Below are 22396 nucleotides of genomic sequence, written 5' to 3'. Positions count from 1 at the left end.
TTGGGAAAAATTATCCATGGAGAAAGAATTTTAAACAAACCTTTGATGCAACCAACAGAGGAGGTTGAACGAAAAGTAGAGTCAGCTCATTTCTCCTCACCCAGTCATAACAATACTTTGGTCATTTCGACCGATCACCGAACAGAGCATTGAAACAGTTCCATTAATCACTTAACCTCATGGAAAAACTGAATGTATAATATTTTGAAACTTAAACCAAAGTCATACAACATTACTACATTCCATAGCAGAAACATCAAAATATATTTTAATGATTAAAGTGTGAGGGGAAATTCAATAAACACAGCAAATTTGAACATTGAGCAATATTTTTATTTGAGGGGGACAGAATGGTGCATGAAAGTTTGAAACAGGAGTTGGGAAAGAAACGCCCATTATAGCTACACAATACCCAAACCATCATCTTCAGTAGGAGAGGTGGAATGACTGAACTTGTTGAACATGACTACCTGAATCAAAAGCTGGAAGGGCTCGACTCAATAGTCAAAATATTCTGCTTTCTTGTAACACAATAGAGAGCACACACTGAGCTCTAAATGAGTAACAGCAATATGATGGATATTTACAGGATTTAATACAGCAAACATTCCTTCTGAAATGACACCCAAAATGTCTTTTAAAGATTAAAACATCTGACCATGTATTAGATGCATATCTAATTTTAAAAAATATTTTTATTACCCAGTTCAATCTTTGAAAATGCACTAAATAATTTTTATTTTATTAAATAAATTTAGAGTATCCAATTATTTTTTTTCCCAATTAAGGGGCAATTTAGCGTGGCCAATCCACCTAACCTGCACTTCTTTGGGTTGTGGGGTGAAACCCTCGCAAACACAGGGAGAATGTGCAAACTCCACATGGACAGCGACCCAGAGCCTGGATCCTCAGCGCGGTAGGCAGCAAGCACTAAATAAAAATAAAAATGTATATTCCATCTCCTTTAATAAGGAAAAGGCTTCAGTTGCTTGGTGTCATCTCATTTCATGTCGCAGGAATAATACTTGAGGGAGCAATCACTTAAAGATATAGGTGTCAAAGAATATATTTTTCTTAAAATGTGGCAAAAATTATCCTCCACCAAAAGGCATAAGGATAGGTTTGCTTACAGTTTAAAAAGACAATGCACTGCGTGGCACTCACCCCAATGGAAGAGATCTCCAAAAACAATCCAAACAGTACAAAAACTGACCTGAAGTAAACACAGCAGCAATATAAAGACATAAAACCGAGGAATGCCCAAAGATCCCTGGTCTTTCCGGACTCTGGATGTCTGGACATGGTATCGTGCATTAATAAACCAAATTGTAAACTCAGTTTTAAAGTCAATGAACACAAAGGCAGTCTTATTATAGTTATCAATGGAAGAGCTGATGATTCTGTTTCCAATGTACATTCCTAAATTCTAGTCAGATCATCCAATTGCCATCAACTGAGAACACCTGGTAGCATTAGCGACTTTTCAAAGTAGCATTCTATCTGACAGTCGTAAATTACATTAATTTCATTTCGAAACACATGTTTCTTATACGTATTTATTATTGGAGGTCACAAAACACACGTTCATTAATAAGCAACAAACCCTTGAATTTAACATCCAAATTAATTTTCTTTTCAAATCACTAAAGGCACAATTACATTCTTGACAAGGTACCTTGTATGTTCAAGATCTCGTCTCAATGAGATACTATTCTTTCCTTATATCACGTTACACAAGACGCATTAGTTCCTTTTCTGATGGATTACAAAATAACACAACGGTGTTCTAGAGCGCGATATTACTTTCTAGTTTATCTATGGTCCGCTTTACCCATTTTCCTCTTGCCAGCAAAAAGATGCTTTGGTTTAAGGTCAAATACATGTCGGTCAGCTTCACCTTTCCTGCCCAGGCGATTCATGTCTTGTTGGGAGTTCTTCATCATCTTCTTGACCTTGTTCAGCATCTAAACAAAAGCATTTAAGTTTAAAAAATGCAACAACAAAAAAGAGGACAGTGGTAACAACTTAAATTTCTATAGCACCTTTAACATAATAAAACATCCCAAGGTGTTTCACAGGAACAGTAAGACAAAATTAAGACACTGAGCCATAAATATAAATTAAATGACCAAATGTTTTGTCAGAGATTTTCAGAATTATCATAAAGGGGGGAAAAGTTAGGCTGAGAGTCAGAGAAGTTTAGGGAGGGATTTCCAGAGCTTTGGGCCTAGACTCAATGGTGGAATGATTAAGATCAGTAATGCTCAGAAGACCAGGATGAGATGATCATAGGTATTTTGGACAGTAATAGGTCCGATGGAGATTGCAAAGAAAGGGAGGAGTTTGAAAACCAGAATGCGTATTTTAAACTCAACGTGTTGCTTGATTGGGAGACAATTTTGGCTAGCAGGAACAGGGGCAATGGTTGAATGAGACTTGGTGCTAGTAAAACATAGACAGCAAGGTTTTGGATGACCTCAAGTGTACCGAGGATGAAATACAGGTGACTGCCATGGGTATGTTGGAATAGACAACGGTTCCTGAAACTGGTAGTCATGCAAATGGCCAAGTAATATGGGTAAATAGTGTAGAATCATAGAAGGCCATTCAGCCCATCAAATCTGCACCGACTCTCTAAAGGAGCGTCCCACTCAGGCTCACTCCCCCACTCTATCCCCTTAACCCCACCTAAACTTTGGACACTAAGGGGCAATTTAGCATGGCCAATCTACATAACCCACACATCTTTGGACCGTGGATGGAAACCGGAGCACCCGGAGGAATCCCACGCAGACATGGGGATAAACATGCAGACGCCACACAAACAGCCACCCAAAGTCAGAATCGAACCCAGGTCCCCGGCGCTGTGAGGCAGCAGTGCTAATCACGATGCCATCCCAATAATACTAATCTTTATTGTCACAAGTATGCTTACATTAACACTACAATGACGTTACTGTGAAAAGCCCCGAGTCGCCATATTCCGGCGCCTGTTTGTATACATTGAGGGAGAATTCAGAATGTCCAAATTACCAATATCAGGATAGATTAAAAAATGACTGGGGTTTTAGTTCCTACAAATATGTCACGTAGAATAATCAAATTTAAAGCCCCCAAAATCTCAGAATCCTCCATATAGGTAATGTTATAAGGGTAAGAGGGACATAGGACAGAAGGGCGGCATGGTAGCACACTGGTTAGCACTGTTGCTTCACAGCGCCAGGATCCCAGATTCATTTCCGGCTTGGGTCACTGTCTGTGCAGAGTCTGCACATTCTCCCCGTGTCTGTGTGGGCTTCCTCCGGGTGCTTTGGTTTCCTCCCACAAATCACGACAGACGTGCTTGTTAGATGAATTGGACATTCTGAATTCTCCCTCAGTGTACCCGAACAGGCACCAGAGTGTGGCGACTCGGAGCTTTCCACAGTAACTTCATTGCAGTATTAATGTAAGCCTACTTGTGACCATAATAAAGATTATTATAATCCATGGACTGGATAGAGGGAGGTGGCTTAGGCAGTCAGTGCTATCTCTCATACACCATAAATGGCAATGCCAAAATTAGTCAATGACCTGTGTGAAGTTGGCCAAAATAAGCAAAGGCTTGAGCACAGATGAAGTAACCCTGGAAGCATGACTCACATCTGCGCCTACAGTGTAAATGAAGATATGCACAACACTGAGTAATGTGGAACATAGGAGCAGGAGTAGGCCAGTTGACCCTTCAAACCTGCTCCGCCATTCAATAAGATCATGACTGATTTAGTTGAGGTCTCAACTCCACTTTTCTGTCTGCACCCCATAACTCTACACTCATTTGCCTAAGAACAGTTTACCTAACTAAGCGCTGAATAAATGTTATGCCTCCAATACTTTCTGGGAAAGAGAATTCCTCATACCAAAGATCATTTGGGAGAAAATGTTTCTCCTCATCTCGGTCTTAAAAGGAACAAACTTTATTTATAAACTATGTCTTTAAGTTTTCATCTCCTCCACAAACGGAATCATCCTCTGGATATCCACCCGATCAAACCCCTCGGCGCTATACGACAATTTACAGTGCATTAGAAAGGATGCTGATTGATTGGCAAGGAAACGCTGATTGGCAGAGGAGTTGCCATGGTAAAAGTCAGGTTTTCTTTTTGTTTGTCGAGAATGGGTCGCTAGGTATGAATATGTCACTTCTAGCAAGTGTAAATGAGCCACATTGCAAGTTTGACTGATTATCTTCAATTGCTTGTTAGTGTAGCTATTAACTATTACCGTGTGGGGAGCACAGTTGCTCACAGCTCCAGGGTCCCAGGTTCGATTCCCGGCTTGGGTCACTGTCTGCACGTTCTCCCCACGTCTGCGTGGGTTTCCTCCGGGGCTCGGGTTTCCTCCCACAGTCCAAGATGTGCAGGTTAGGTGGACTGGCCATGATAAATTGCCCTTGGAGTCCAAAAAGGTTGGGTGGGGTTACTGGGATATGGGTTAAAAGGAATAGGGTGGAGGTGTGGGCTTAGGTGGGGTGCTCTTTCCAAGGGCCGGTGCGGACCGGATGGGCCGCATGGCCTCCTTTTGCACTGTAAATTCTATGATTAATGTATTTAAGATTGTTCAGCAAATGCTGCCCAATTGCAGAATCACATCTTTGTTTTGGGTGTTGCAAAATTGCCCCAGTTCTTTTTAAGTGTAACCCACACACTCTGTGCAGGTCCCACCTACCCCAGAGCTGTCTCAATGTCCCAGGAATCTGAAGCCCTCCTTCCCGGCACAATTTTTCCAGCCAGGCATTCATTTATTATATCCTCCTGTACTCAATTGTGCATTCTCCTAGGTGTAATCCAGAGATTATTATCTTTGAGGTGTTACTTGCTTGTTTCTTTCCTAGATCCATAAATTATGATTTAAGAGGCTCGACACTATCCTGGGTGAAGCAGCCGGCTTGATTGCTACCCCTTTCACAAACATTTAATCCCTCCACCATTGATGAACAGTGGCAGCAGTGTGTACCATCTACAAGATGCACTGCAGGAACGGACCACAGTTCCTTCAGCAGCACCTTCCAAACCAATGACCGATACCATCCAGAAGGACATGGATAATTGATACCCGAGAACACCGCCACCACCTGGAGGTTCCCCTCCAAGTCGGATTCCTGAGAACATCACCATCTGGACGTTCTCCTCCAAGTCACTCATCATCCTGACTTGGAAACATATCGCCGTTCTTTTACTGTTGCTGGGTCAAAATCCTGGAATTCACTCCAAACAGCACTTTTGCTGTAATTACAACTCAGGGACACAAGTGGTTCAAGAAGGCAGCTCACCACCACCCTCTCAAGAGAAATTTGGGATGGGCAACAAATCCTAGCCTAGTCAGCGACATGCATATCCCATAAATTAATTTCTAAAAGCTCACTTCCCTCTTTCAACCCATGTTGTTGATACTAATGTGGACCATGGCTGCTGGCTGTTCACCCTCCCTCCTCGGGGTGTTCTGCAGCCACTCTATGACATTGTTAACCCTGACACCAAGGACACAACATATCATCCTGGATTCAAGTCTGCAGCCACAGAAATATCTGCCTCTTCCCCCAACTATCAAATTTCCATCTATTGCTGGAGAAATTAATGGGACCAAAAGCCAATAATCCCCAGGGCCTGATAATCTACATCCCTGGGAACTAAAGGTGGTGGCCGTGGAAATAGTGGATTGGTCGGCTGTGTTCACCCAAAATTCTATAGATTCTGGAAAAGTCCCAGCAGATTAGAGGGTAGCAAATGTAACCATGCTATTTAAAAGAGGAAGGGAGTAAACAGGGAATTTCAGACCGGTTAATAGTAGGGAAAACACTCGAGTCTACAATAAAGGATGCAACATTTAGAAAATATTAAGAGGATTAGACTAAGTCAACATGGCTTTATTAAAGGAAAATGATGTTTGATAAACCTATGGAGTCTTTTGAGGTCACATTAGTAGAATAGATCACTGTGATCCAGTGGATATGGTGTATTTGGATTTTCAGAAAGGTCGTGATAAAGTCCCACATCTGAAGCTAACGTGCAAAATTAAAGCACATGGGATGGGGGTAATATATTGGCATACATTGAGAATTGGTTAGTAGACAGGAAAGAGTGGAAATAAATGGGTCTTTTTCGAAATGGCAGGCAGTGACCAGTGGGGGCCCGCAGGGATCAGTGCTTGGGATGCCAGCCATTCACAATATAGATCAATGACATGGATGAGGGAACCAAATGCAATATTTCCAAGTTTGTTGGTGCATAAAACTTGGTGGGAATATGAGTGGTGAGGAGGTTGGTGAGGAGGATATTGAGTGGCTTCAAGGTGATTTAGACCAGTTCAGTGAGTGGGAAAATACATGATGCATGCAGTATAATGTGGTTGAATGTAACGTTATCCACTTTGGACAGAGAAACAAAATGAGAAGAGTATTATTTAAATGGTGATAGATTGAGAAATGTTGACATGTACCAGGACACCCAGGTCCCTTTGTATCAATCATTGAAAGCAAGCATGCAAGTGTAGCAAGCAGTTTAAGAAGGCAAATGGCATGTTGGCCTTCAATGCAAGAGGACTCGATTACAGGAGCATGGCTGTCTTACTACAGCTGTACAGGGCCTTGGTGAGATCACACCAAGAACAGTGTGCGCAGTTTTGGTCTCCTTATCCAAGGATATGCTTGTCATAGAGGAAGTGCAGCCAGACTGATTTCTGGGATGGCAGGATTGTCACATGAAGAGAGATTGGGTCAACCGTTGCAGAGCCGGACAGACTGGATGCAGGATTGTTGTTTCGTCTGGCTGGAGTGGGGATTTACAACAAGTGGTCACAATCTCGGGATGCGGGGTTGGTCATTTAGAACCATAGAATTCCTACAGTGGAGGAGGCTGTTCAGCTCATCGAGTCTGCACCAACCCTCTGAAAGGGTACCCTAACGAGGCCCACACCCCACCCTATCCACTCAACCCCATCTAACCTGCTCATCTTTGGATCGTGGGAGCAAACCAGAGCACCCCGTCGCACCCACGCATACACGGGGAGAATGTGCAAACTCCACACAGTCACCCAAGGTTGGAATTAAATCCTTCTGCTGTGAGGCAACAGTGCTAACCACTGTGCCACCCCTGAGGACTGAGATGAGGAGAAGTATCTTCACTCGGAGGGTGAACCTGTGGAATTCTCCACCACAGAAGGCTGTGGAGGTCAAGTCACTGAATATATTTAAAAAGGAAATAGATAGATTTCCAAACTCTAAGGTGTCAAGGGGTCTGGGGCGAGCACAGGTGTATGGTGTTGAGATACAGGATCACTCATGATCATATTCAACGGTGGAGCAGGCTCAAAGGATCGAATTACCTTCTTATACTTCTATTTTCTGTTCCTAGGTTTCAAAATGATCAAATTCCATCCAATAACTAATCGCCATTGGTTCTCAGTTTTCCATACTTTAGTGTGATCAGTTTGCAGAAAATTTCTTACCGAAACATAAACAAAATTATCGATAATTGTCTCAAAACATCGCAATGTTTTTGTTTCTGCTGAACTTCAGCATTTTGATTCTTTACAATTTACTATTATTCTAAACAGCAATTCAGTTGTGAATTGGAAACTAACCTTTTCATCACGTACACCAGAAAGATCACGCGGAGTGCGAGAAGTACTGCGACTGCGACTGTGGACTTTAGATGTTGGTGGCCGAGATTCTTCACGTTTGCGTTTTCTGGTGACACTTCTGGAACGTCGAGCTTGTTGTGCATAGTGTGTCTAAACAGTGTGGGAAAGAGTAGAATTCACACTTGAGCAGCTTTTGAGCATTTAAACAATCTATTAAAATTATAATTTAATGTATTTAAAAACCTAAAGTTGTCACTTTCATTATATTTGTAATACCCAATTTAAGAATATAATTTTAAATACATTTCTAGGGTGTTACTAGGTCTAACTTACCTCCTCATTGAGCAGTGAGGACCTGGAACTACAAGCCACGACAAGGCCTGAGGGTTCCCGCGGACGAGGAGCGGGCCGCATAGAAGTTCTTGGGTCCAAGAATGTGCCCAGTGCGCCTACATAAAAATGAAATGGTGCAAAACGTTGGGTCACGTGACCCAAGCAGCAGGGCACCACATTGGAGAAGAGTACCAGACAGGGCAGGGTGGAGGGGCCAGGGAGAAGTCTCAGAAAGAGAGGAGCAAAGAAAGAGACTCCCAGTAGGAAAAGTGCAGCAGTTGGTGGAAGAAGTCCTGGAGATCAAAGAAGGCAGCAGAAGGTTGCTGATTCCGTGCTGCAGGCCTTTGGGGCAAAAGTGCCCCTTTGGAGCAGTAGTGTGCTGCTTAGTGCAGCTGAAGGGCTACAATTGTGCTTGTGAGTTGGTATTGGCATGCACATCGGGAATCCTGGGGAATGGAGTCTGAAAGGTGCGCAATCATCTAGGCAGTCCAAATTGGATAAACTTTTGGACAGATTTCAAAGGCTAGATCTTAGACGGTAAAGAGTGGAATCTCGCGTGAGAGAGGTAGAGTTTCAACCAGATTGGGTGACTCACATTGTTTCTGATGTCTGAGTGGGTTGCTGAGAAATCCATGGGATCTGTCTTGGTTGCATTTGCTATTTAATGTGTAGTGTGAGTGTTAAAGCATGTTTGCTCGTTACCTCACATTTATCTCATATTAATCCTGAATGTTAGTGTTTCATCTCTAACCTTGTACAGTAAAGATTATTTTGTTTGTTCAAAAACAGTGACATCTTGTGGCTTTATTGTCTTAGCAAATGCCTTGAATCTCAAACTTTATACAAAAGGTTAATGGCCCCTAACCGGATTGTTCCAAGAACTTGGCGGGAGGGGGGTCAGGTTTAGGGTCATAGATGGCACATTATTGTAATTTAATCGAAGAAATCTCACACAAAGGCAATTTCCAAATTGCCACTATTTTCAACAAAGGGCAGTTTGTGATTCTCAAACTACAGCATTGCATTTCAAAACGGGATAAAAATGCCCCATCTTGACAATTTTCTTTCAATGCTTGCAATGTATTTATCAATAAGTCACAAGACAAAATGGAACTTGACTCACTAAATCAGAGGATAACCTTTAGTGACAGCTAGAATGACAAAATTCATAAGCCTTGCTGTCCTGCGCCCAATTGTCAGTCATTATCAGCTGTGTATTATTAATTACTCTGACATAATCGGCATCAAAGTATTCCTGCTATTCTAGTCATGAGATGAAGAAACTGATATACATGTGGATAGGACATTAGTATACAAAACCATGTTACCATATTTTGCCAATTTAAAGCAAATATTCACATTGCATGCTTTTCATTATTTATGACATAATTCAGGGACAGTTTTAAATGCATTTTTTTAGACAAATACCGCAAGCCATTCTCCAACAATCGGGATACCTCCTCCATGATCTGCAACAAAGCAATTGTGTGATTCAACAACAGCTTGTCCAGTTGCTTGGATATGTTTGGAGATTAAGCTGAAGTGAGGAAGATGAAAGAAAAGGATTCTTCATATTTCTCCTGCCTTTCTGGAAGGAAGCACCACATTTTCCACAGGGCCTCTTGACAAAGACCCCAACAAAACACAATGAAAACACAGATATCCACTGGTCTTGGGCTGCCACAATCATAGCTTTTCTCGTTCTGAAATGAACTACTCAATTGTAAATAATATTTCTTTAAAAAATTTACTTCATCTTTGTTTTCCATGTCTAAACCAAGCGACCCCATCTCCTTTTCCAAAGTTTTTCGTTCAACCTGAAAAATAAAAAGCTTCATTAGAGATTTTTTTTCAAGTTTCCAGAAGAATGTTGTTTCTCATCACCCAACTAGTCCATCAGCGGTCATCCTTAATTTTAGAAAATTAATGCCATAATTGTCGAAGAACCATGCAGTGATGTAGGCCATGACATTGACCGTTGCAAACTATAACTCGAAAATAACTGGGTTGTCTCCCCTCTGACATATTTAAGGGCAATTCATGGTATTGATTATCTCAATTGGCTTTCAAGTGGTACAAATGTACACCTCAAAACTGTAGAATGAGTTACGTATCAGTGAGTTCACTCAGAAAGACTGTAAATACAATGAGTAGAGGTAACTCTCTTGGGTCTTGTCCCACATGTGAATAACGGTTACCTGCGCAAGGTGACTGGATCCAAATCCAAGTTTACTGGACAATTCCACTTGTCCTGTAAACTCAGATGATCACTGGAATCATTTTAATGTGGGAAAACAAAGTGATCACTGCTGTGCTGACATACCCAGAATCTTTAAAAATTCAATTTATTACCTATGTTACTCAATAACACACACACACACACACACACACACACACACACACACACACACACACACACAAAGTACTCGCCTTCTTCGCAGTTCTCGGCATTTTGGGACCTTTTTTGGTTTGTTTCTCTCTGGATAGCAAGATTCGCATCTTCTTCTTCTCCCTTATCTGAACGGCCAACTGTCTGATGTCCCTCATTTCTTCATCCTCACTCTCAGAGTCAGAATCGTATTCACCTGCCACTTGTTTCAGCTCTTCTTCTTTTTCCAGCTGTTCAAGTTTCTGAAAAGAAGCATTTACATCTTGCTTTTTTAAAAGATGGACACCAAATCCAAAATCAGTGAATGCTGACAATCTCGTCCAGAAAAAACTATGTAGAAGTTGAAATACTGTACCATACATGCAGTTAATTCCTAGCTGAAATAACTTGCAAAATAAAATATAAAATACATATAATACAATATCCAGCAAAAAATACACAGTAATTTTAGATTGACCAGGCTGTGGTGACAGAACTTGGTCAGTGCAGTTTTCAGCTGAAATCCAGAATTACCTGCACTGGCCAATTTATGCCACTAGGTGGGGTCCAGGACTTCAGTGGGAGTTCAGCATGGGTGAAGAATGGAGGCAGCATCAGTGAGTAGCCAGGAGGAGCAGAACAAATTCCAGGAGCGGTGTGGGAGGTAGGGCCTGAGAGCAGGGCAGAGGGAGGGGGAACTGAGGGAGAAGGCAGAAGAGCTGGGCTTTGTGAGGTTTTGTGGTCAGGCAGACCACAGAAGAGGAAATCTGTGGCAAACAAAGTTACAGTAAAACTGGTAAAGTTAAATGTACGGACACCACTTTATTAACGACATTAAAGTGAATCTACATTAAATGAGTCATAAATTAAATTATTGTTCAGCACTTGATGTGTTCAAATAATCCAACTCAGTAAAGTTCCAGTTACCTGTCAAAACACCAAATTTGTTTTTTTTAAATTGCAGAATACAATTCTCACTCACCTTCATAATTTCAGGGTCAATGAAATCAGCTATGTTATGACCTTCCCATATTTCAGGGATCAGATCGTGCTTCTCTGATGCATTCATCAAATCCCAGTGTTCTAAAGAGTGAACAGATATTATTTACTGAGGTGTAAAGATTTGATAACTTAGCAGCAATATTACTGCAGCACTACCTGCAAGGAGACAGGCAAACACCCAAAATCCAGTCACCTGAATATTCGTGTGTTCAGCTGCAAAGTAGTTTTACTAAAGTTGGCAGCAATATCTGGAAAGGATTCTTTCCCATATCACACTTCCCAATGAAGTAACCAAACAGCAGCATCCAAAGATAGCTACTTGCCAGGCCTTCAAATATATGCTTCAAGTAAAACTTGACAAGTCCATTAAGACAAATTATGTTATCAAGCTGTCTGATGTCAGTCATCAAAGGAGTCATCGTCATTGAGTCATGAGGTTTACATCATGAAAACAGGTCACTTGTCCATGCTGCCCAGTTTTTACCACTAAGCTCGGCCCAATTGCCCACATTTGGCCCATATCCCTGACTATCTACCTTATCTATGCCGCCCATTATATTATAGACTTCGACAAGATCACCCCTAAGACTCCTACGCTCCAGGGATAAAATTCCCAGTCTATCCAGCCTCTCCTTATAACTCAAATCATCAAGTCCCAGTAGCATCCGAGAAAATCTTTTCTTTTTAAATTTATTTTATTACAAGTATGTATCAAAACAGGTTACAGCAAATAAACACCCCGGGAAACATACTTCCCAGCAATCAACTATATAGTCTGTACAAAGTTTTCCCCTTTTTCACCCCCCCCCCCCCGCCCCTGTGATGAACAGTCCCATAAACATGGTCATAAACACCCCCACCTTTTCTCAAACCCCTCTGCAGAGTCCCTTAACTCATGCTTTATATTCTCTAACTGCAGGAAGTCATGCAGGTCATTCAACCTAGCCGCTACCCCCGGTGGCAATGCCGAATGCCACTCCAGCAAAATTTGCCGACCTGTAATCAGAGAGGTGAAGGCCACGACATAGGCCTTCCTCCTCTCCCTGAGCTCCGGCTTTTCTGAAACCCCAAATATCACCACCAAAGGGTCCGGTTCCACCTCCTCCTCCACTATCCTGGCTAAGACCGTGAACACTCCCACCCAGAATCTTCCCAATTTTTCGCAACCCCAAAATATGTGCGTGTGATTCGCTGCCCCCCGCCCACACCTCACTCATCTGCTATCCCCCGAAAGAACCCACTCATTCTCACCCAAGTCATATGCATCCTGTCCACCACCTTAAGCTGTATCAGGCTCATCCTTACACAAGAGGAGACCTTACGCATTGCCTCACTCTATGCTCCCCAATTGATCTCCCCTCCCAACTTAGCTTCCCATTTATAATATAATAATCTTTATTGTCACAAGTAGGCATACATTGACACTGCAATGAAGTTACTGTGAAAAGCCCCTAGTCGCCACATTCCAGCGGGTACACAGAGGAAACCGGATCCGGAGAAAACCCACGCAGACGCAGAGAAAATGTACAGACTCCACAGACGGTGACCCAAGCCGGGAATCGAACCTGGGACCTTGGAGCTGTGAAGCAAAAGTGCTATCCACTGTGCTGCCCCATTTCTCCTTGATCTTCACCACCTGCTCGCCTCCCTGCGAATGCCTTCTTCACCAACCTGTCCACCTGTGACTCTACTTTCAAGGAGCTATGAACCTGTACTCCTAGATCTCTTTGTTCTGTAACTCTCCCCAACACCTTACCATTAACTGAGTAGGTCCTAAAATGGCTAAGGTAAGGCTGAGAAAGGGATGGGGAGGGCGGGTCTTTCATTCAGGGCTGGATGCAAAGAACAGAGGGGTTGCAATACAGGTGGGGAAGTGGGTGTCGTTCGAGGCGCTGAATATTGTGGCGGATAATGGAGGTCGATAAGTGATGGTGAGTGGTAGGTTGCAGGGGGTGCAGGTGGTACTGGTGAACGTATATGCCCCGAATTGGGATGATGCCGGATTTATGAAACGTATGCTGGGTCGGATTCCGGATCTGGAGGTAGGAAGCGGAGGAAAGCGCAGGGGCGGCGTATGAGTATTGGGAGAAGGCGAGTCGGGTGCTGGCACATCAGCTTCGTAAGAGGGAGGCAGCGAGGGAGATTGGTGGAGTTAGGGATAGAGGGGGGAATACGGTGCGGAGTGCGGTGAGAATAAACGAGGTATTTAGGGACTTCTATGGGGATCTGTACAGGTCTGAGCCCCCGGCGGGGAGGAGGGGATGCGACGATTCCTAGATCAGCTGAGGTTCCCGAGGGTGGAGGAGGAGGTGGCTGGTTTGGGGGCGCCGATTGGGCTGGAGGAGCTGGTTAAAGGATTGGGGAGCATGCAGGTGGGGAAGGCCCTGGGGCCGGATGGGTTCCCGGTTGAATTTTACATGAAATACATGGACCTGCTGGGCCCGTTGCTAGTGAGGACTTTTAATGAGGCGAGGGAGGAGGGGACCTTGCCCCCGACAATGTCCAGGGCGCTGATTTCTTTGATTTTGAAGCGGGACAAGGATCCATTGCAATGTGGGTCGTACAGACCGATCTCGCTCCTCAATGTTGACGCTAAGTTGCTGGCGAAGGTGCTGGCTACGAGAATTGAGGACTGTGTCCCGGGGGTGATTCATGAGGACCAGGCGGGATTTGTGAAGGGTAGGCAGCTTTCAAGATTGAAAGTTAAATTTTGCCTATGCCCCAATTGAAACTTTGGTCACCATGTGTCTACCTATTGGAGACCATCCATTAATCGAGCACAATGTATAAATTTTAATGTGAATAATGTTTCTTAAATGTGCAAAGCATCAAGAATAATTTTAACATGTATTATTTTGTTAGTTGTAATGTGCCAATTAGATAACAAAAAAATGTCAAATAATTACTTACTCTGGAGGTCCAGAACATAATCATCACCCATCTCCAACTCCAAGTCCCGCCTCTGTAAAAGACAGCCTCTTAGATAACAAAGCAATGACAGAAATTTCATTCAATTGGTTACAACCTAACTCCTCACTAACCGATCTGCGTTGTGGAGCATCAACCTCCATTTTTCTGCGCTTGGAAGCTCCTTCAGGTATCCAGGGTGGCCTCTCCTAAGAAAAAAAAGGACAAGACAAAATAAAACAATCTATGAGATTTAACGAGAGATGTCTGAAAACACACAAATATGGGAAAGTGCTATTGTGCATTAGAAAAATAGAACCAAGAATAATTTCAGCACGTCATTGTGCTTAATCATACAAGCCAACCCAGCCCAAGATGATTCTTGATTTAATCCCTCATCTGTAGCACTTCAGCCAGGGTGATAATGTCACAATTTGTCATCGGATCCTCAGGGTAAGCAAGAAAAATAGAAAAAGAAGAAAAATAATGCCAGTGTATCTCCTGCAATTTGCTCTGCAGTGATCCCTGTTGCAAACATCTGTGAGCACCAAATGGAGGTGAAATGATGACTTTGACTCTACGGCAGCCCCACTGAACATCAAGACTCATATAGGAAGAAATACCATTTGGACCAATTACCTGAGGATGCTGTGGTAAAACCAATCTCAATTATATACATAATGTCAAAACATTTCTCCCTCTCTTCATGTACCCTAACCCTGAAACCATAAGATGTAAGCGAAGTAGACCATTCAGCCCATTGAGCCAGCTCCGCCATTCAATGAGATCATGACTGATCTGATATAATCCTCAACTCCACTTTACTGTCTTTGCCCCATGACCCTCGATTCCCTTACCTGATTGAATATATATAAGGGATAAATTGAATAAGGTTTGAACATATTTAATGACCCAACTTCTACAGCCCTCTGTAGTAAGGAACTGCAGTTTCCCTACCCTCAGAGAAGAAATCCTCCTCATCTCTCTTAAATGGGTGACCCCTTACTCTGAGATTAATGTCCTCTCTGGTCCTCGACATTCCCACAAGGAGAAACAACCTCTCAGCATTTACCCTGTTAAGCCCCCTGATTATCCAATATGACCCAGTAAGGTCCCCTCTCATTCTTCTAAATTCCATGAGTACAGGACCTACCTACTTAACCTCTCCTCGTAAGAATGAAAATGAAAAATGAAAATCGCTTATTGTCACAAGTAGGCATAAAATGAAGTTACTGTGAAAAGCCCTTGGTCGCCACATTCCGGTGCCTGTTCGGGGAGGCTGGTAAGAGAATCCCTCCATAGCTGGAATCAATCTCAGTGAACCTTCTGGGCTTCCGTGGTCTTCCTTAATCTTACTCTAGAGACGCAGATCATCTTTGTTGGTGCTACATTTCTTAATTTTGCGAGGCTTTTTAAACAGGTAGTTGTTTGCCTACCCATCGATTTTCCCCATCACCAGAATTTTTAAATCATGATTTCTTATTTTGTGCCCAAGAAAGTCCAACCGTCTCTTCCTTTTCTTGATCACCAGAGATCCTCTGGTCACGGATTTTAGTTGCAAATCTTCACTGTTGTTGTGACTCATCCAAGATATCTTCAATATGCTCCCCAAAAGCTACAACTCAATTTTATCCTGCATTGCTTCGCTGATTGCCCAACACTCACTTTCATATGTCAAAATCAGTGTGATGCAGCACTCCAGGGTGCTCAGTTCTGTTTTTATGGCTAAGTTTCTTTTCGGGTTCATAATCTTTTTCATTTTTTGAAATCCTTCTTTGGCCATTCCAACCCTATGTCTTATTTCTTGGTCGCACTTTTTGTCCGATGTTAGCATACTTCCTAGGTAACAATATTTGTCTATCTGCTTGATCATTTCATTCTCCACTTTGATCCTGCATTCTGGTATGGTTTTATTTTTGGACACTACTAGATATTTTATTTTCTTACAATTTATACTTGGCTCTTTCTTTCCACTTTCACCCACTACTCCATCTAAAATCTTTTGCAGTTTCGCTTCAGAGTTTACAATAAGAATGGTGCCATCCGCACATCTTAGATTATGAAGATCAAAAATCATACTTTTAAAAACAACAAAATGGAAATGCTAGATAAACTCAAATGCTTGGGGGGGGGGGGGGGGGGGGGGGCGGGGGGGGGGGGGGGAGAGAGGAGAGAGGAGTGAAAGAGGGGCTGGAATCGTAACTGCAGATGCAGTTCACTTCTCCGTAAAATTAAACCACCTATTTAAAGATTGATATTGAGAGGCTGTTGCACAACACACGATTACTGCACACGGTGTAAAAAGACAATGATTTAACTCACCTTTTGATCTCTTTTTGATGGGACAGCTAGATGGAGTCTGTTCAGTAAATCATTCACCTTCTTGCCTCTCATTTTGCTCTCAACACGATGAGTAAGCAGCCTATCACATGCCTAACAACATTAAATTGCAGATCAGTTTTAACAATTTGAGGCTTACATTTTCTTGAACAACAAATTCCTGAACAATAAAAACACATTTCAATGCTCGCATATTAACTTCATCCATCAGTGTGCAAGACTTTGGACTGCTAATTTAAATTAATCTGCTGGATCAGGTCATTGGATGCAGCTTACTCCAGTTTTTGCGAAGTTAACTGAAAATGAAAAAAACAGCAACTCCTGAAATTGTTTCTTGCAATTCCATTTGGAATCCTGCTGCTTCCATCCACCCAGTTTGCAAGTTTAACAGCTCCATCTTCCCTCTCATCTCAGGTCACTTCACCCTACTCCCAGCAAAGGAGGTAGCAAGTCTCCAGCTCAAGCACTTCCTTTAGAAGGTAGCGTCCATGGAGAAAACTAACCAGAACAAGATCAATTATAACAGTGGTTAGCACCGCTGCCTCACGGCGGCAAGGACCCGGGTTCGATCCCGGCTCTGGGTCACTGTATGTGTGGAGTTTGCACATTCTCCCAGTGTCTGCGCGGGTCTCACCCCCACAACCCAAAGATATGCAGGGTAGGTGGATTAGCCGAGCTAAATTGTCCCTTAATTGGAAAAATTAATTTTTAAAATTATAACCGAATCAAAATATCCTCCGAGCTTCAATAAGCGCACCAACATCACAAAATTGTTAAAAGGCTAGTTTTACAAATCAAACTCTTATTATTGTATAATTCTTGTAGTAAAAAAAAAACTCCCAGTATAACTGTTCTTTCTGCTATTGATACCGTGCTAATTATCATGCAAACATTATACCACAAAAGAAATTCAAACAGGGAAAAACAGACCTCAGTTTTAACTTTAATAATTCCCTCCTCTGTCAAAGTACTTGTTTCTGTTATAGTAATTCCTTCCGCCATAAAATCTGCAAAGACTTTCTGTAACAACAGGTAAAGCATAACTGTAATTAAATAGCCATGATAGTTCAATGAGATCTTACACCCTGACTCATTAAAGCTCAGCCTTTAAGAGATGGTTACCATTAAGCACCAATTGATTAAAGGTGAAATTGGATACAAATGTGGATGGCAGCTTAATGAATACTCAAAAAACGTCTCAAAAGCCGCGACAAAAAAAGTCAAGCAAAGCTCCCAAAACATTTTCAGGGACCGTTTTAAGTAATTGTCTCAAGTCCTGCAGAGGGCAAATGCACTGGTTGCAGTCTGATGTCACACATAGGCCACACAGGGTAAGGGCAAGTTTTCTTCCCTAAATAACATTAAGGAACTTGTTCCATTTTTATGACAATTTATTGCCAGTTACACTGATACCAGTTACTAATTTTCAGCTTTTAAAAAACGGAATTTAAATTTTCAAGCTACCAGTGTAATCTGAATTCATATTCTCTAGATGAGTCCAGCACAACCACTACAATAGCATACCCAGGCATGCAAGAATGCTGTACAATTATCAGAGAAATATTTTCAATCAAGATGCCAAATGTAAAGGTGTGCCTTTAAAAAAATTTAATATAGTGAAGGAATATGGGCCTACAATAATCTTATCCTCAGGATAGGATAAGGATACCCTGAAGTATTCTTCATTGAAAATAATTTAGCTTTGGTGTATGAAAATGCAAGTATGCAGTAAATGTTGTTTTTAACACTTTGCACTGTCAACAAAAAAAAGGTACTGACCTTCTGTTCTTCGGTAAGTTCATCTATCTTCTTCACATCAGATTTATTTGCAACAATAATAAGGGGCTGAAACAGTAAAGTAAGACAGCAAAATGAAGTAAACCAACTTTCTTCAAAACAGATACATTGATTGAAAGATCATAGATAGAATTACAATTCAGATTGAGCCCTTTGTACTTTTTTTAAATTCACCCACAGGATCTGGGAGTCCCCTGGCAAGGGACGTATTTATTACCCTCGATAACTGCCCTCCTGAATCTGGTGGCAGGCCACCTGCTTGAACCACCACGTAAGACCATAACAAAAAGCAGCAGAATTAGGCCATTTGGCCCATCGGGTCTGCTCCGCCATTTGATCATGGCTGATATGTTCCTCATTCCCATTCTTCTGCCTTTTCCCCATAACCCCATATCTCCATATTAATCAAGAAATCCCCTTATTAATCATGAAATCTCCTTATTAATCAAGAACACTAGATATGTGCTTGAACTGCTTTTACCTACAGGGCTACAGACCAAGAGCTGGATGGTGAAATCAGACAGAATAGTTATTTCTTAGAACATAAGAACTAGCAGCAGGAGCAGGCAATTTAGCCTCTCGAGCCTGCTCCACCATTCAATACTGATCACAGCTGATCTCATCATGGCTTCAACTGCACCATCCTGTCCGTTCTCCGTAACCCTTCAAACCTATTACCAATTAAAAATCTATCTAACTCCTCCTTAAACTTAACTCACTGTCCCACATCCACCACACTCTGGGGTAGCGAATTCCAGATTCACAACACTTTGGGAGAAGTAGTTTCTCCTCATCTGTTTTAAATTTGATACCCCTTATCCGGAGACTATGACCTCCTGTTCCAGAATGCCCCACAAGTGGAAACATCCACTCAACGTCTATTTTATCCACTTATATACCTCAATTTGTCTCCCCTCATTCATCTAAACTCCAGAAAGTATAGGCCTAAACTGCTCAATCTCTCTTCATACGACAAACCCCTCATCTTTGGAATCAATCTAGTGAACCTCCTCTGAACTGCCTCGAATGCCACTACATCTTTCCTCAAATAAGGGGATCAAAACTGTGCATGATATTCCAGGTACAGTCTCACCAATGCCTTTTATAGTTGCAACAACACTTCCTTCCCTTTATACTCTATTCCTTTAGCTATAAATGTCAACCGCAGACTGTGTGGTGCTCAGCATTCTTTGGCACAATGGTTTGGCAAAACTGAATAGCTCACTAGGCCATTTCAGAGGGCAGTCAAGAGTCAGTCACATTGCCAATACTTGGGAGTTACACACAGCCTTGACCAGGTAAGGATGACAGATTTGCTTCTTTAAAAGATATCAGTGAATCAGGTGGGTTTTTATGGCAATCTAGTATTTCCATGATCATTGTTACTCTTATTACCTTTTTAAAATCCAGATTTAATTGGTGAAGTGAATTTTAAATTACCCAGGGCCTTGGTGGGATTTGATCTCCTGGCTCTGGACTATTGGCCCACATCCTCCCTTCAACCACTAACGAAACCATTTTGAAATTAACACATTCACTAATTTGGATAGTGCATTCCCACAACCTCACACTCTATCAGGTTATCAGTCTTAAATCTTTTTCATTGAAATCATAATTACGTGCCTTCGAGTACTGAACTATTTACCATCAAAATTTAAACACTACCAAAGCATTTCTGTTCCAACAAAAACTGACCCAAATGTAGGCACTTCATATCTAATGAGATGAAGTGAAAAGTCAAATGAGAACTAGATTGAAAATGGCGCTTTCACGACTTTGTGATGTCTTGTTCACGTTATAGCCAATTACTTAATTATCGCAGGAAACATGACAAGCCAATTTGCAAACAGCAAAGTCCCCTGAACAACAATGAAATAATGATCAATTAAATCAATGAAATAACTAGAAAGTTTAAAAGTTTAAACTTAATTTTATATGCGCAAAACAAAGATTTTACCTTATTGGCGAAGAGAGGCCGAATATTTCTGAAGAGCTCTAGCTGCGCCTCCACAGTGTGACCACACTGCTCTGACACGTCCATCACATATAGCACAGCAGCACGGAGGTGAGCCAGGGCAGTGATTGCCTGCATCTCAATGGTATTCCGCTCCTCCAATGGATGATCCAAAACACCAGGCGTATCAACGACCTAATCCAGGAAAATCATCGCCTTTAGTGCAAGCCTTTCCTCAATGTTTTATTTTTCATTTGAGAATTTACTACAGCATTGAACCATGTCAACACACTATCATTCAAAACCAATCATATCAGGCACCAAATAAAAGCATAATCAAAGTACTCTAATGGTAACCATTTTGTTAAACAAGTGTAAAAACTGCTTTGTACAAAATGAGATTCTGGTCTTTTATGAAAGGAGGACACCGTGAAAGATTCTCAGCTTCACGCCAATTTATATGGAGCACATTTATGTCTCACTGTGAACCAGCAACGCAGAATTTCTTAGAGCAACCAAACGGAGGAAAAAATCCTGAGGGTGAAAATAGCTACCAGTAAGTCACTGTTGTGTTAAAAATAACAACCAATTTCCTAAGTCTCCGAAACCAGAAATTATTTCCGGTTGTGCAGGACAGTAATAGACTACCACCGCGCCCCGTCTTTTGTGAAGCATTCATATACTTTCGTCCTCTACTCACAGGTTACCCGTTGGTCTATAATTCCCCCTCTTCTTTCCTTTGCTATCCTTCCACTCCTATGGACTTATGAAACATCTTTGGGGTTTTTCATGCCCTTTCTTTGTTTTTAATTTCACACCTATATTTTTTATATTCCTCTAAGATTACGGTAGCTTTCAGCTCTCGGTGTGTCACATAAGCTTCCTTTTTTTGTTTTATCTTATCGAACAAGCTCCTGGACATCCAGAGGGCTCAAGAAATGCACCAATTCACATTTAATTTGCTATGTGTCTGCTTCGTTCACCCGTTTATGTTCTCCTGAAGCCTATTACTATCCTCCTTATTGCTGAATACATTCCCAGGTTTGGTGACATATATTATGTCATGAATATACCCAAATCCAGGATATTAATATAAAAAAAGCAATGATTTCAATATTGATCCTGTATACAAGTTCACAAGAATTAGGAAGAGTAGGCCATTCGGTCCCTCAAATCTGCTCTGCATTCAATAAGGTCACGGCGTTCTGATTGTGGCGTCGACTCCACTCCTCCTGTCTGTCTCCATAACCCTCACTCCTTTAAACAAAAATCTATCTAACTCAGCCTTCAGTATATTCAATGACCCACAAGATCTCCGTGGAAGAGAACTCCACAGATTGGCAACCCTAAGAGAAAAACATTTATCATCAAATGCGTTTTGAAAGTCCACATTATCAACTGCAGTAATAATTCTCTGTTACTTCAAAAAACTCATGTTAATCAAACATGATTTGTCTTTAGCAAATCTGTTCTGGCTGTCACTTACAACACATATAATTAATTTTTGTATCAGACTTTGTCTCTAATTTCCTCACTACCCACAATAGGCCAACTGTACTGTAGCTGCTCTCATGTCCATCTCTCCGTTTATTTGGACAGTCTCTGGCACTGCTCCCAGATCTAAGGAGTATTGGAACATTATGGCTTGTGCATTTGCTTACTTTACCCGTACTCCCCTCAGCAATCAAGGTGACATTCCATGTTTTACCCAGGTGGCCAATCTACTTCGAGTGCTGTCAACCTTTTAAGTGCCCCAACTAGATCCAATCTTATCCTGTTTTTCAAAAAATATTTTTCTTAGGGTATTTGCAAGTTTTTAGAATAATAACAATAACAGCGGCATAAACAGGGTACAATAAATATTTCCACCCCATCACAATCTTCAAACACCCCAACCATAAAACAACAGTCTGGCCCTCTCGCGCCACCCCCCCCCCCCTTTGGAATTCTGCTTCTGCTGACATTTTAATTTTCCCCGATAAAGTTGACGAACGGCTGCCACCTCCGGGTGAACCCTACCATTGACCCTCTTAAGGCGAACTTTATTTTCTTGAGACTGAGAAACCCAGGTCTCT

At 41.8% G+C, this 22396-nt stretch overlaps 1 protein-coding gene across 1 annotated transcript in view; it reads right to left on the bottom strand.

The window, feature by feature from the left end:
* Positions 1-311: 311 nt before the first annotated feature.
* The window catches only part of gtpbp4 (GTP binding protein 4), a 34852-nt gene continuing 12767 nt past the window's right edge, over positions 312-22396 (bottom strand). Inside the window, exons 7-17 of the mRNA XM_072508270.1 lie at positions 20325-20516; positions 18350-18415; positions 17501-17590; positions 16553-16663; positions 14365-14439; positions 14234-14285; positions 11304-11404; positions 10384-10584; positions 9705-9770; positions 7621-7770; positions 312-1964 (exon numbers count right to left, since the gene is read on the bottom strand). Of these exons, the coding sequence (XP_072364371.1) occupies positions 1812-1964; positions 7621-7770; positions 9705-9770; positions 10384-10584; positions 11304-11404; positions 14234-14285; positions 14365-14439; positions 16553-16663; positions 17501-17590; positions 18350-18415; positions 20325-20516 (1257 nt within the window). The 3' untranslated portion in view covers positions 312-1811. The remainder of the gene's footprint in view (positions 1965-7620; positions 7771-9704; positions 9771-10383; positions 10585-11303; positions 11405-14233; positions 14286-14364; positions 14440-16552; positions 16664-17500; positions 17591-18349; positions 18416-20324; positions 20517-22396) is intronic.

The sequence above is a fragment of the Scyliorhinus torazame genome, chromosome 6 (assembly GCF_047496885.1).
Source record: "Scyliorhinus torazame isolate Kashiwa2021f chromosome 6, sScyTor2.1, whole genome shotgun sequence".
In the NCBI taxonomy this organism is placed as follows: domain Eukaryota; kingdom Metazoa; phylum Chordata; class Chondrichthyes; order Carcharhiniformes; family Scyliorhinidae; genus Scyliorhinus; species Scyliorhinus torazame.
The sequence above is the reverse complement of the archived record's forward strand: the minus strand, read 5'-3'. Positions and strand labels throughout refer to the sequence as shown.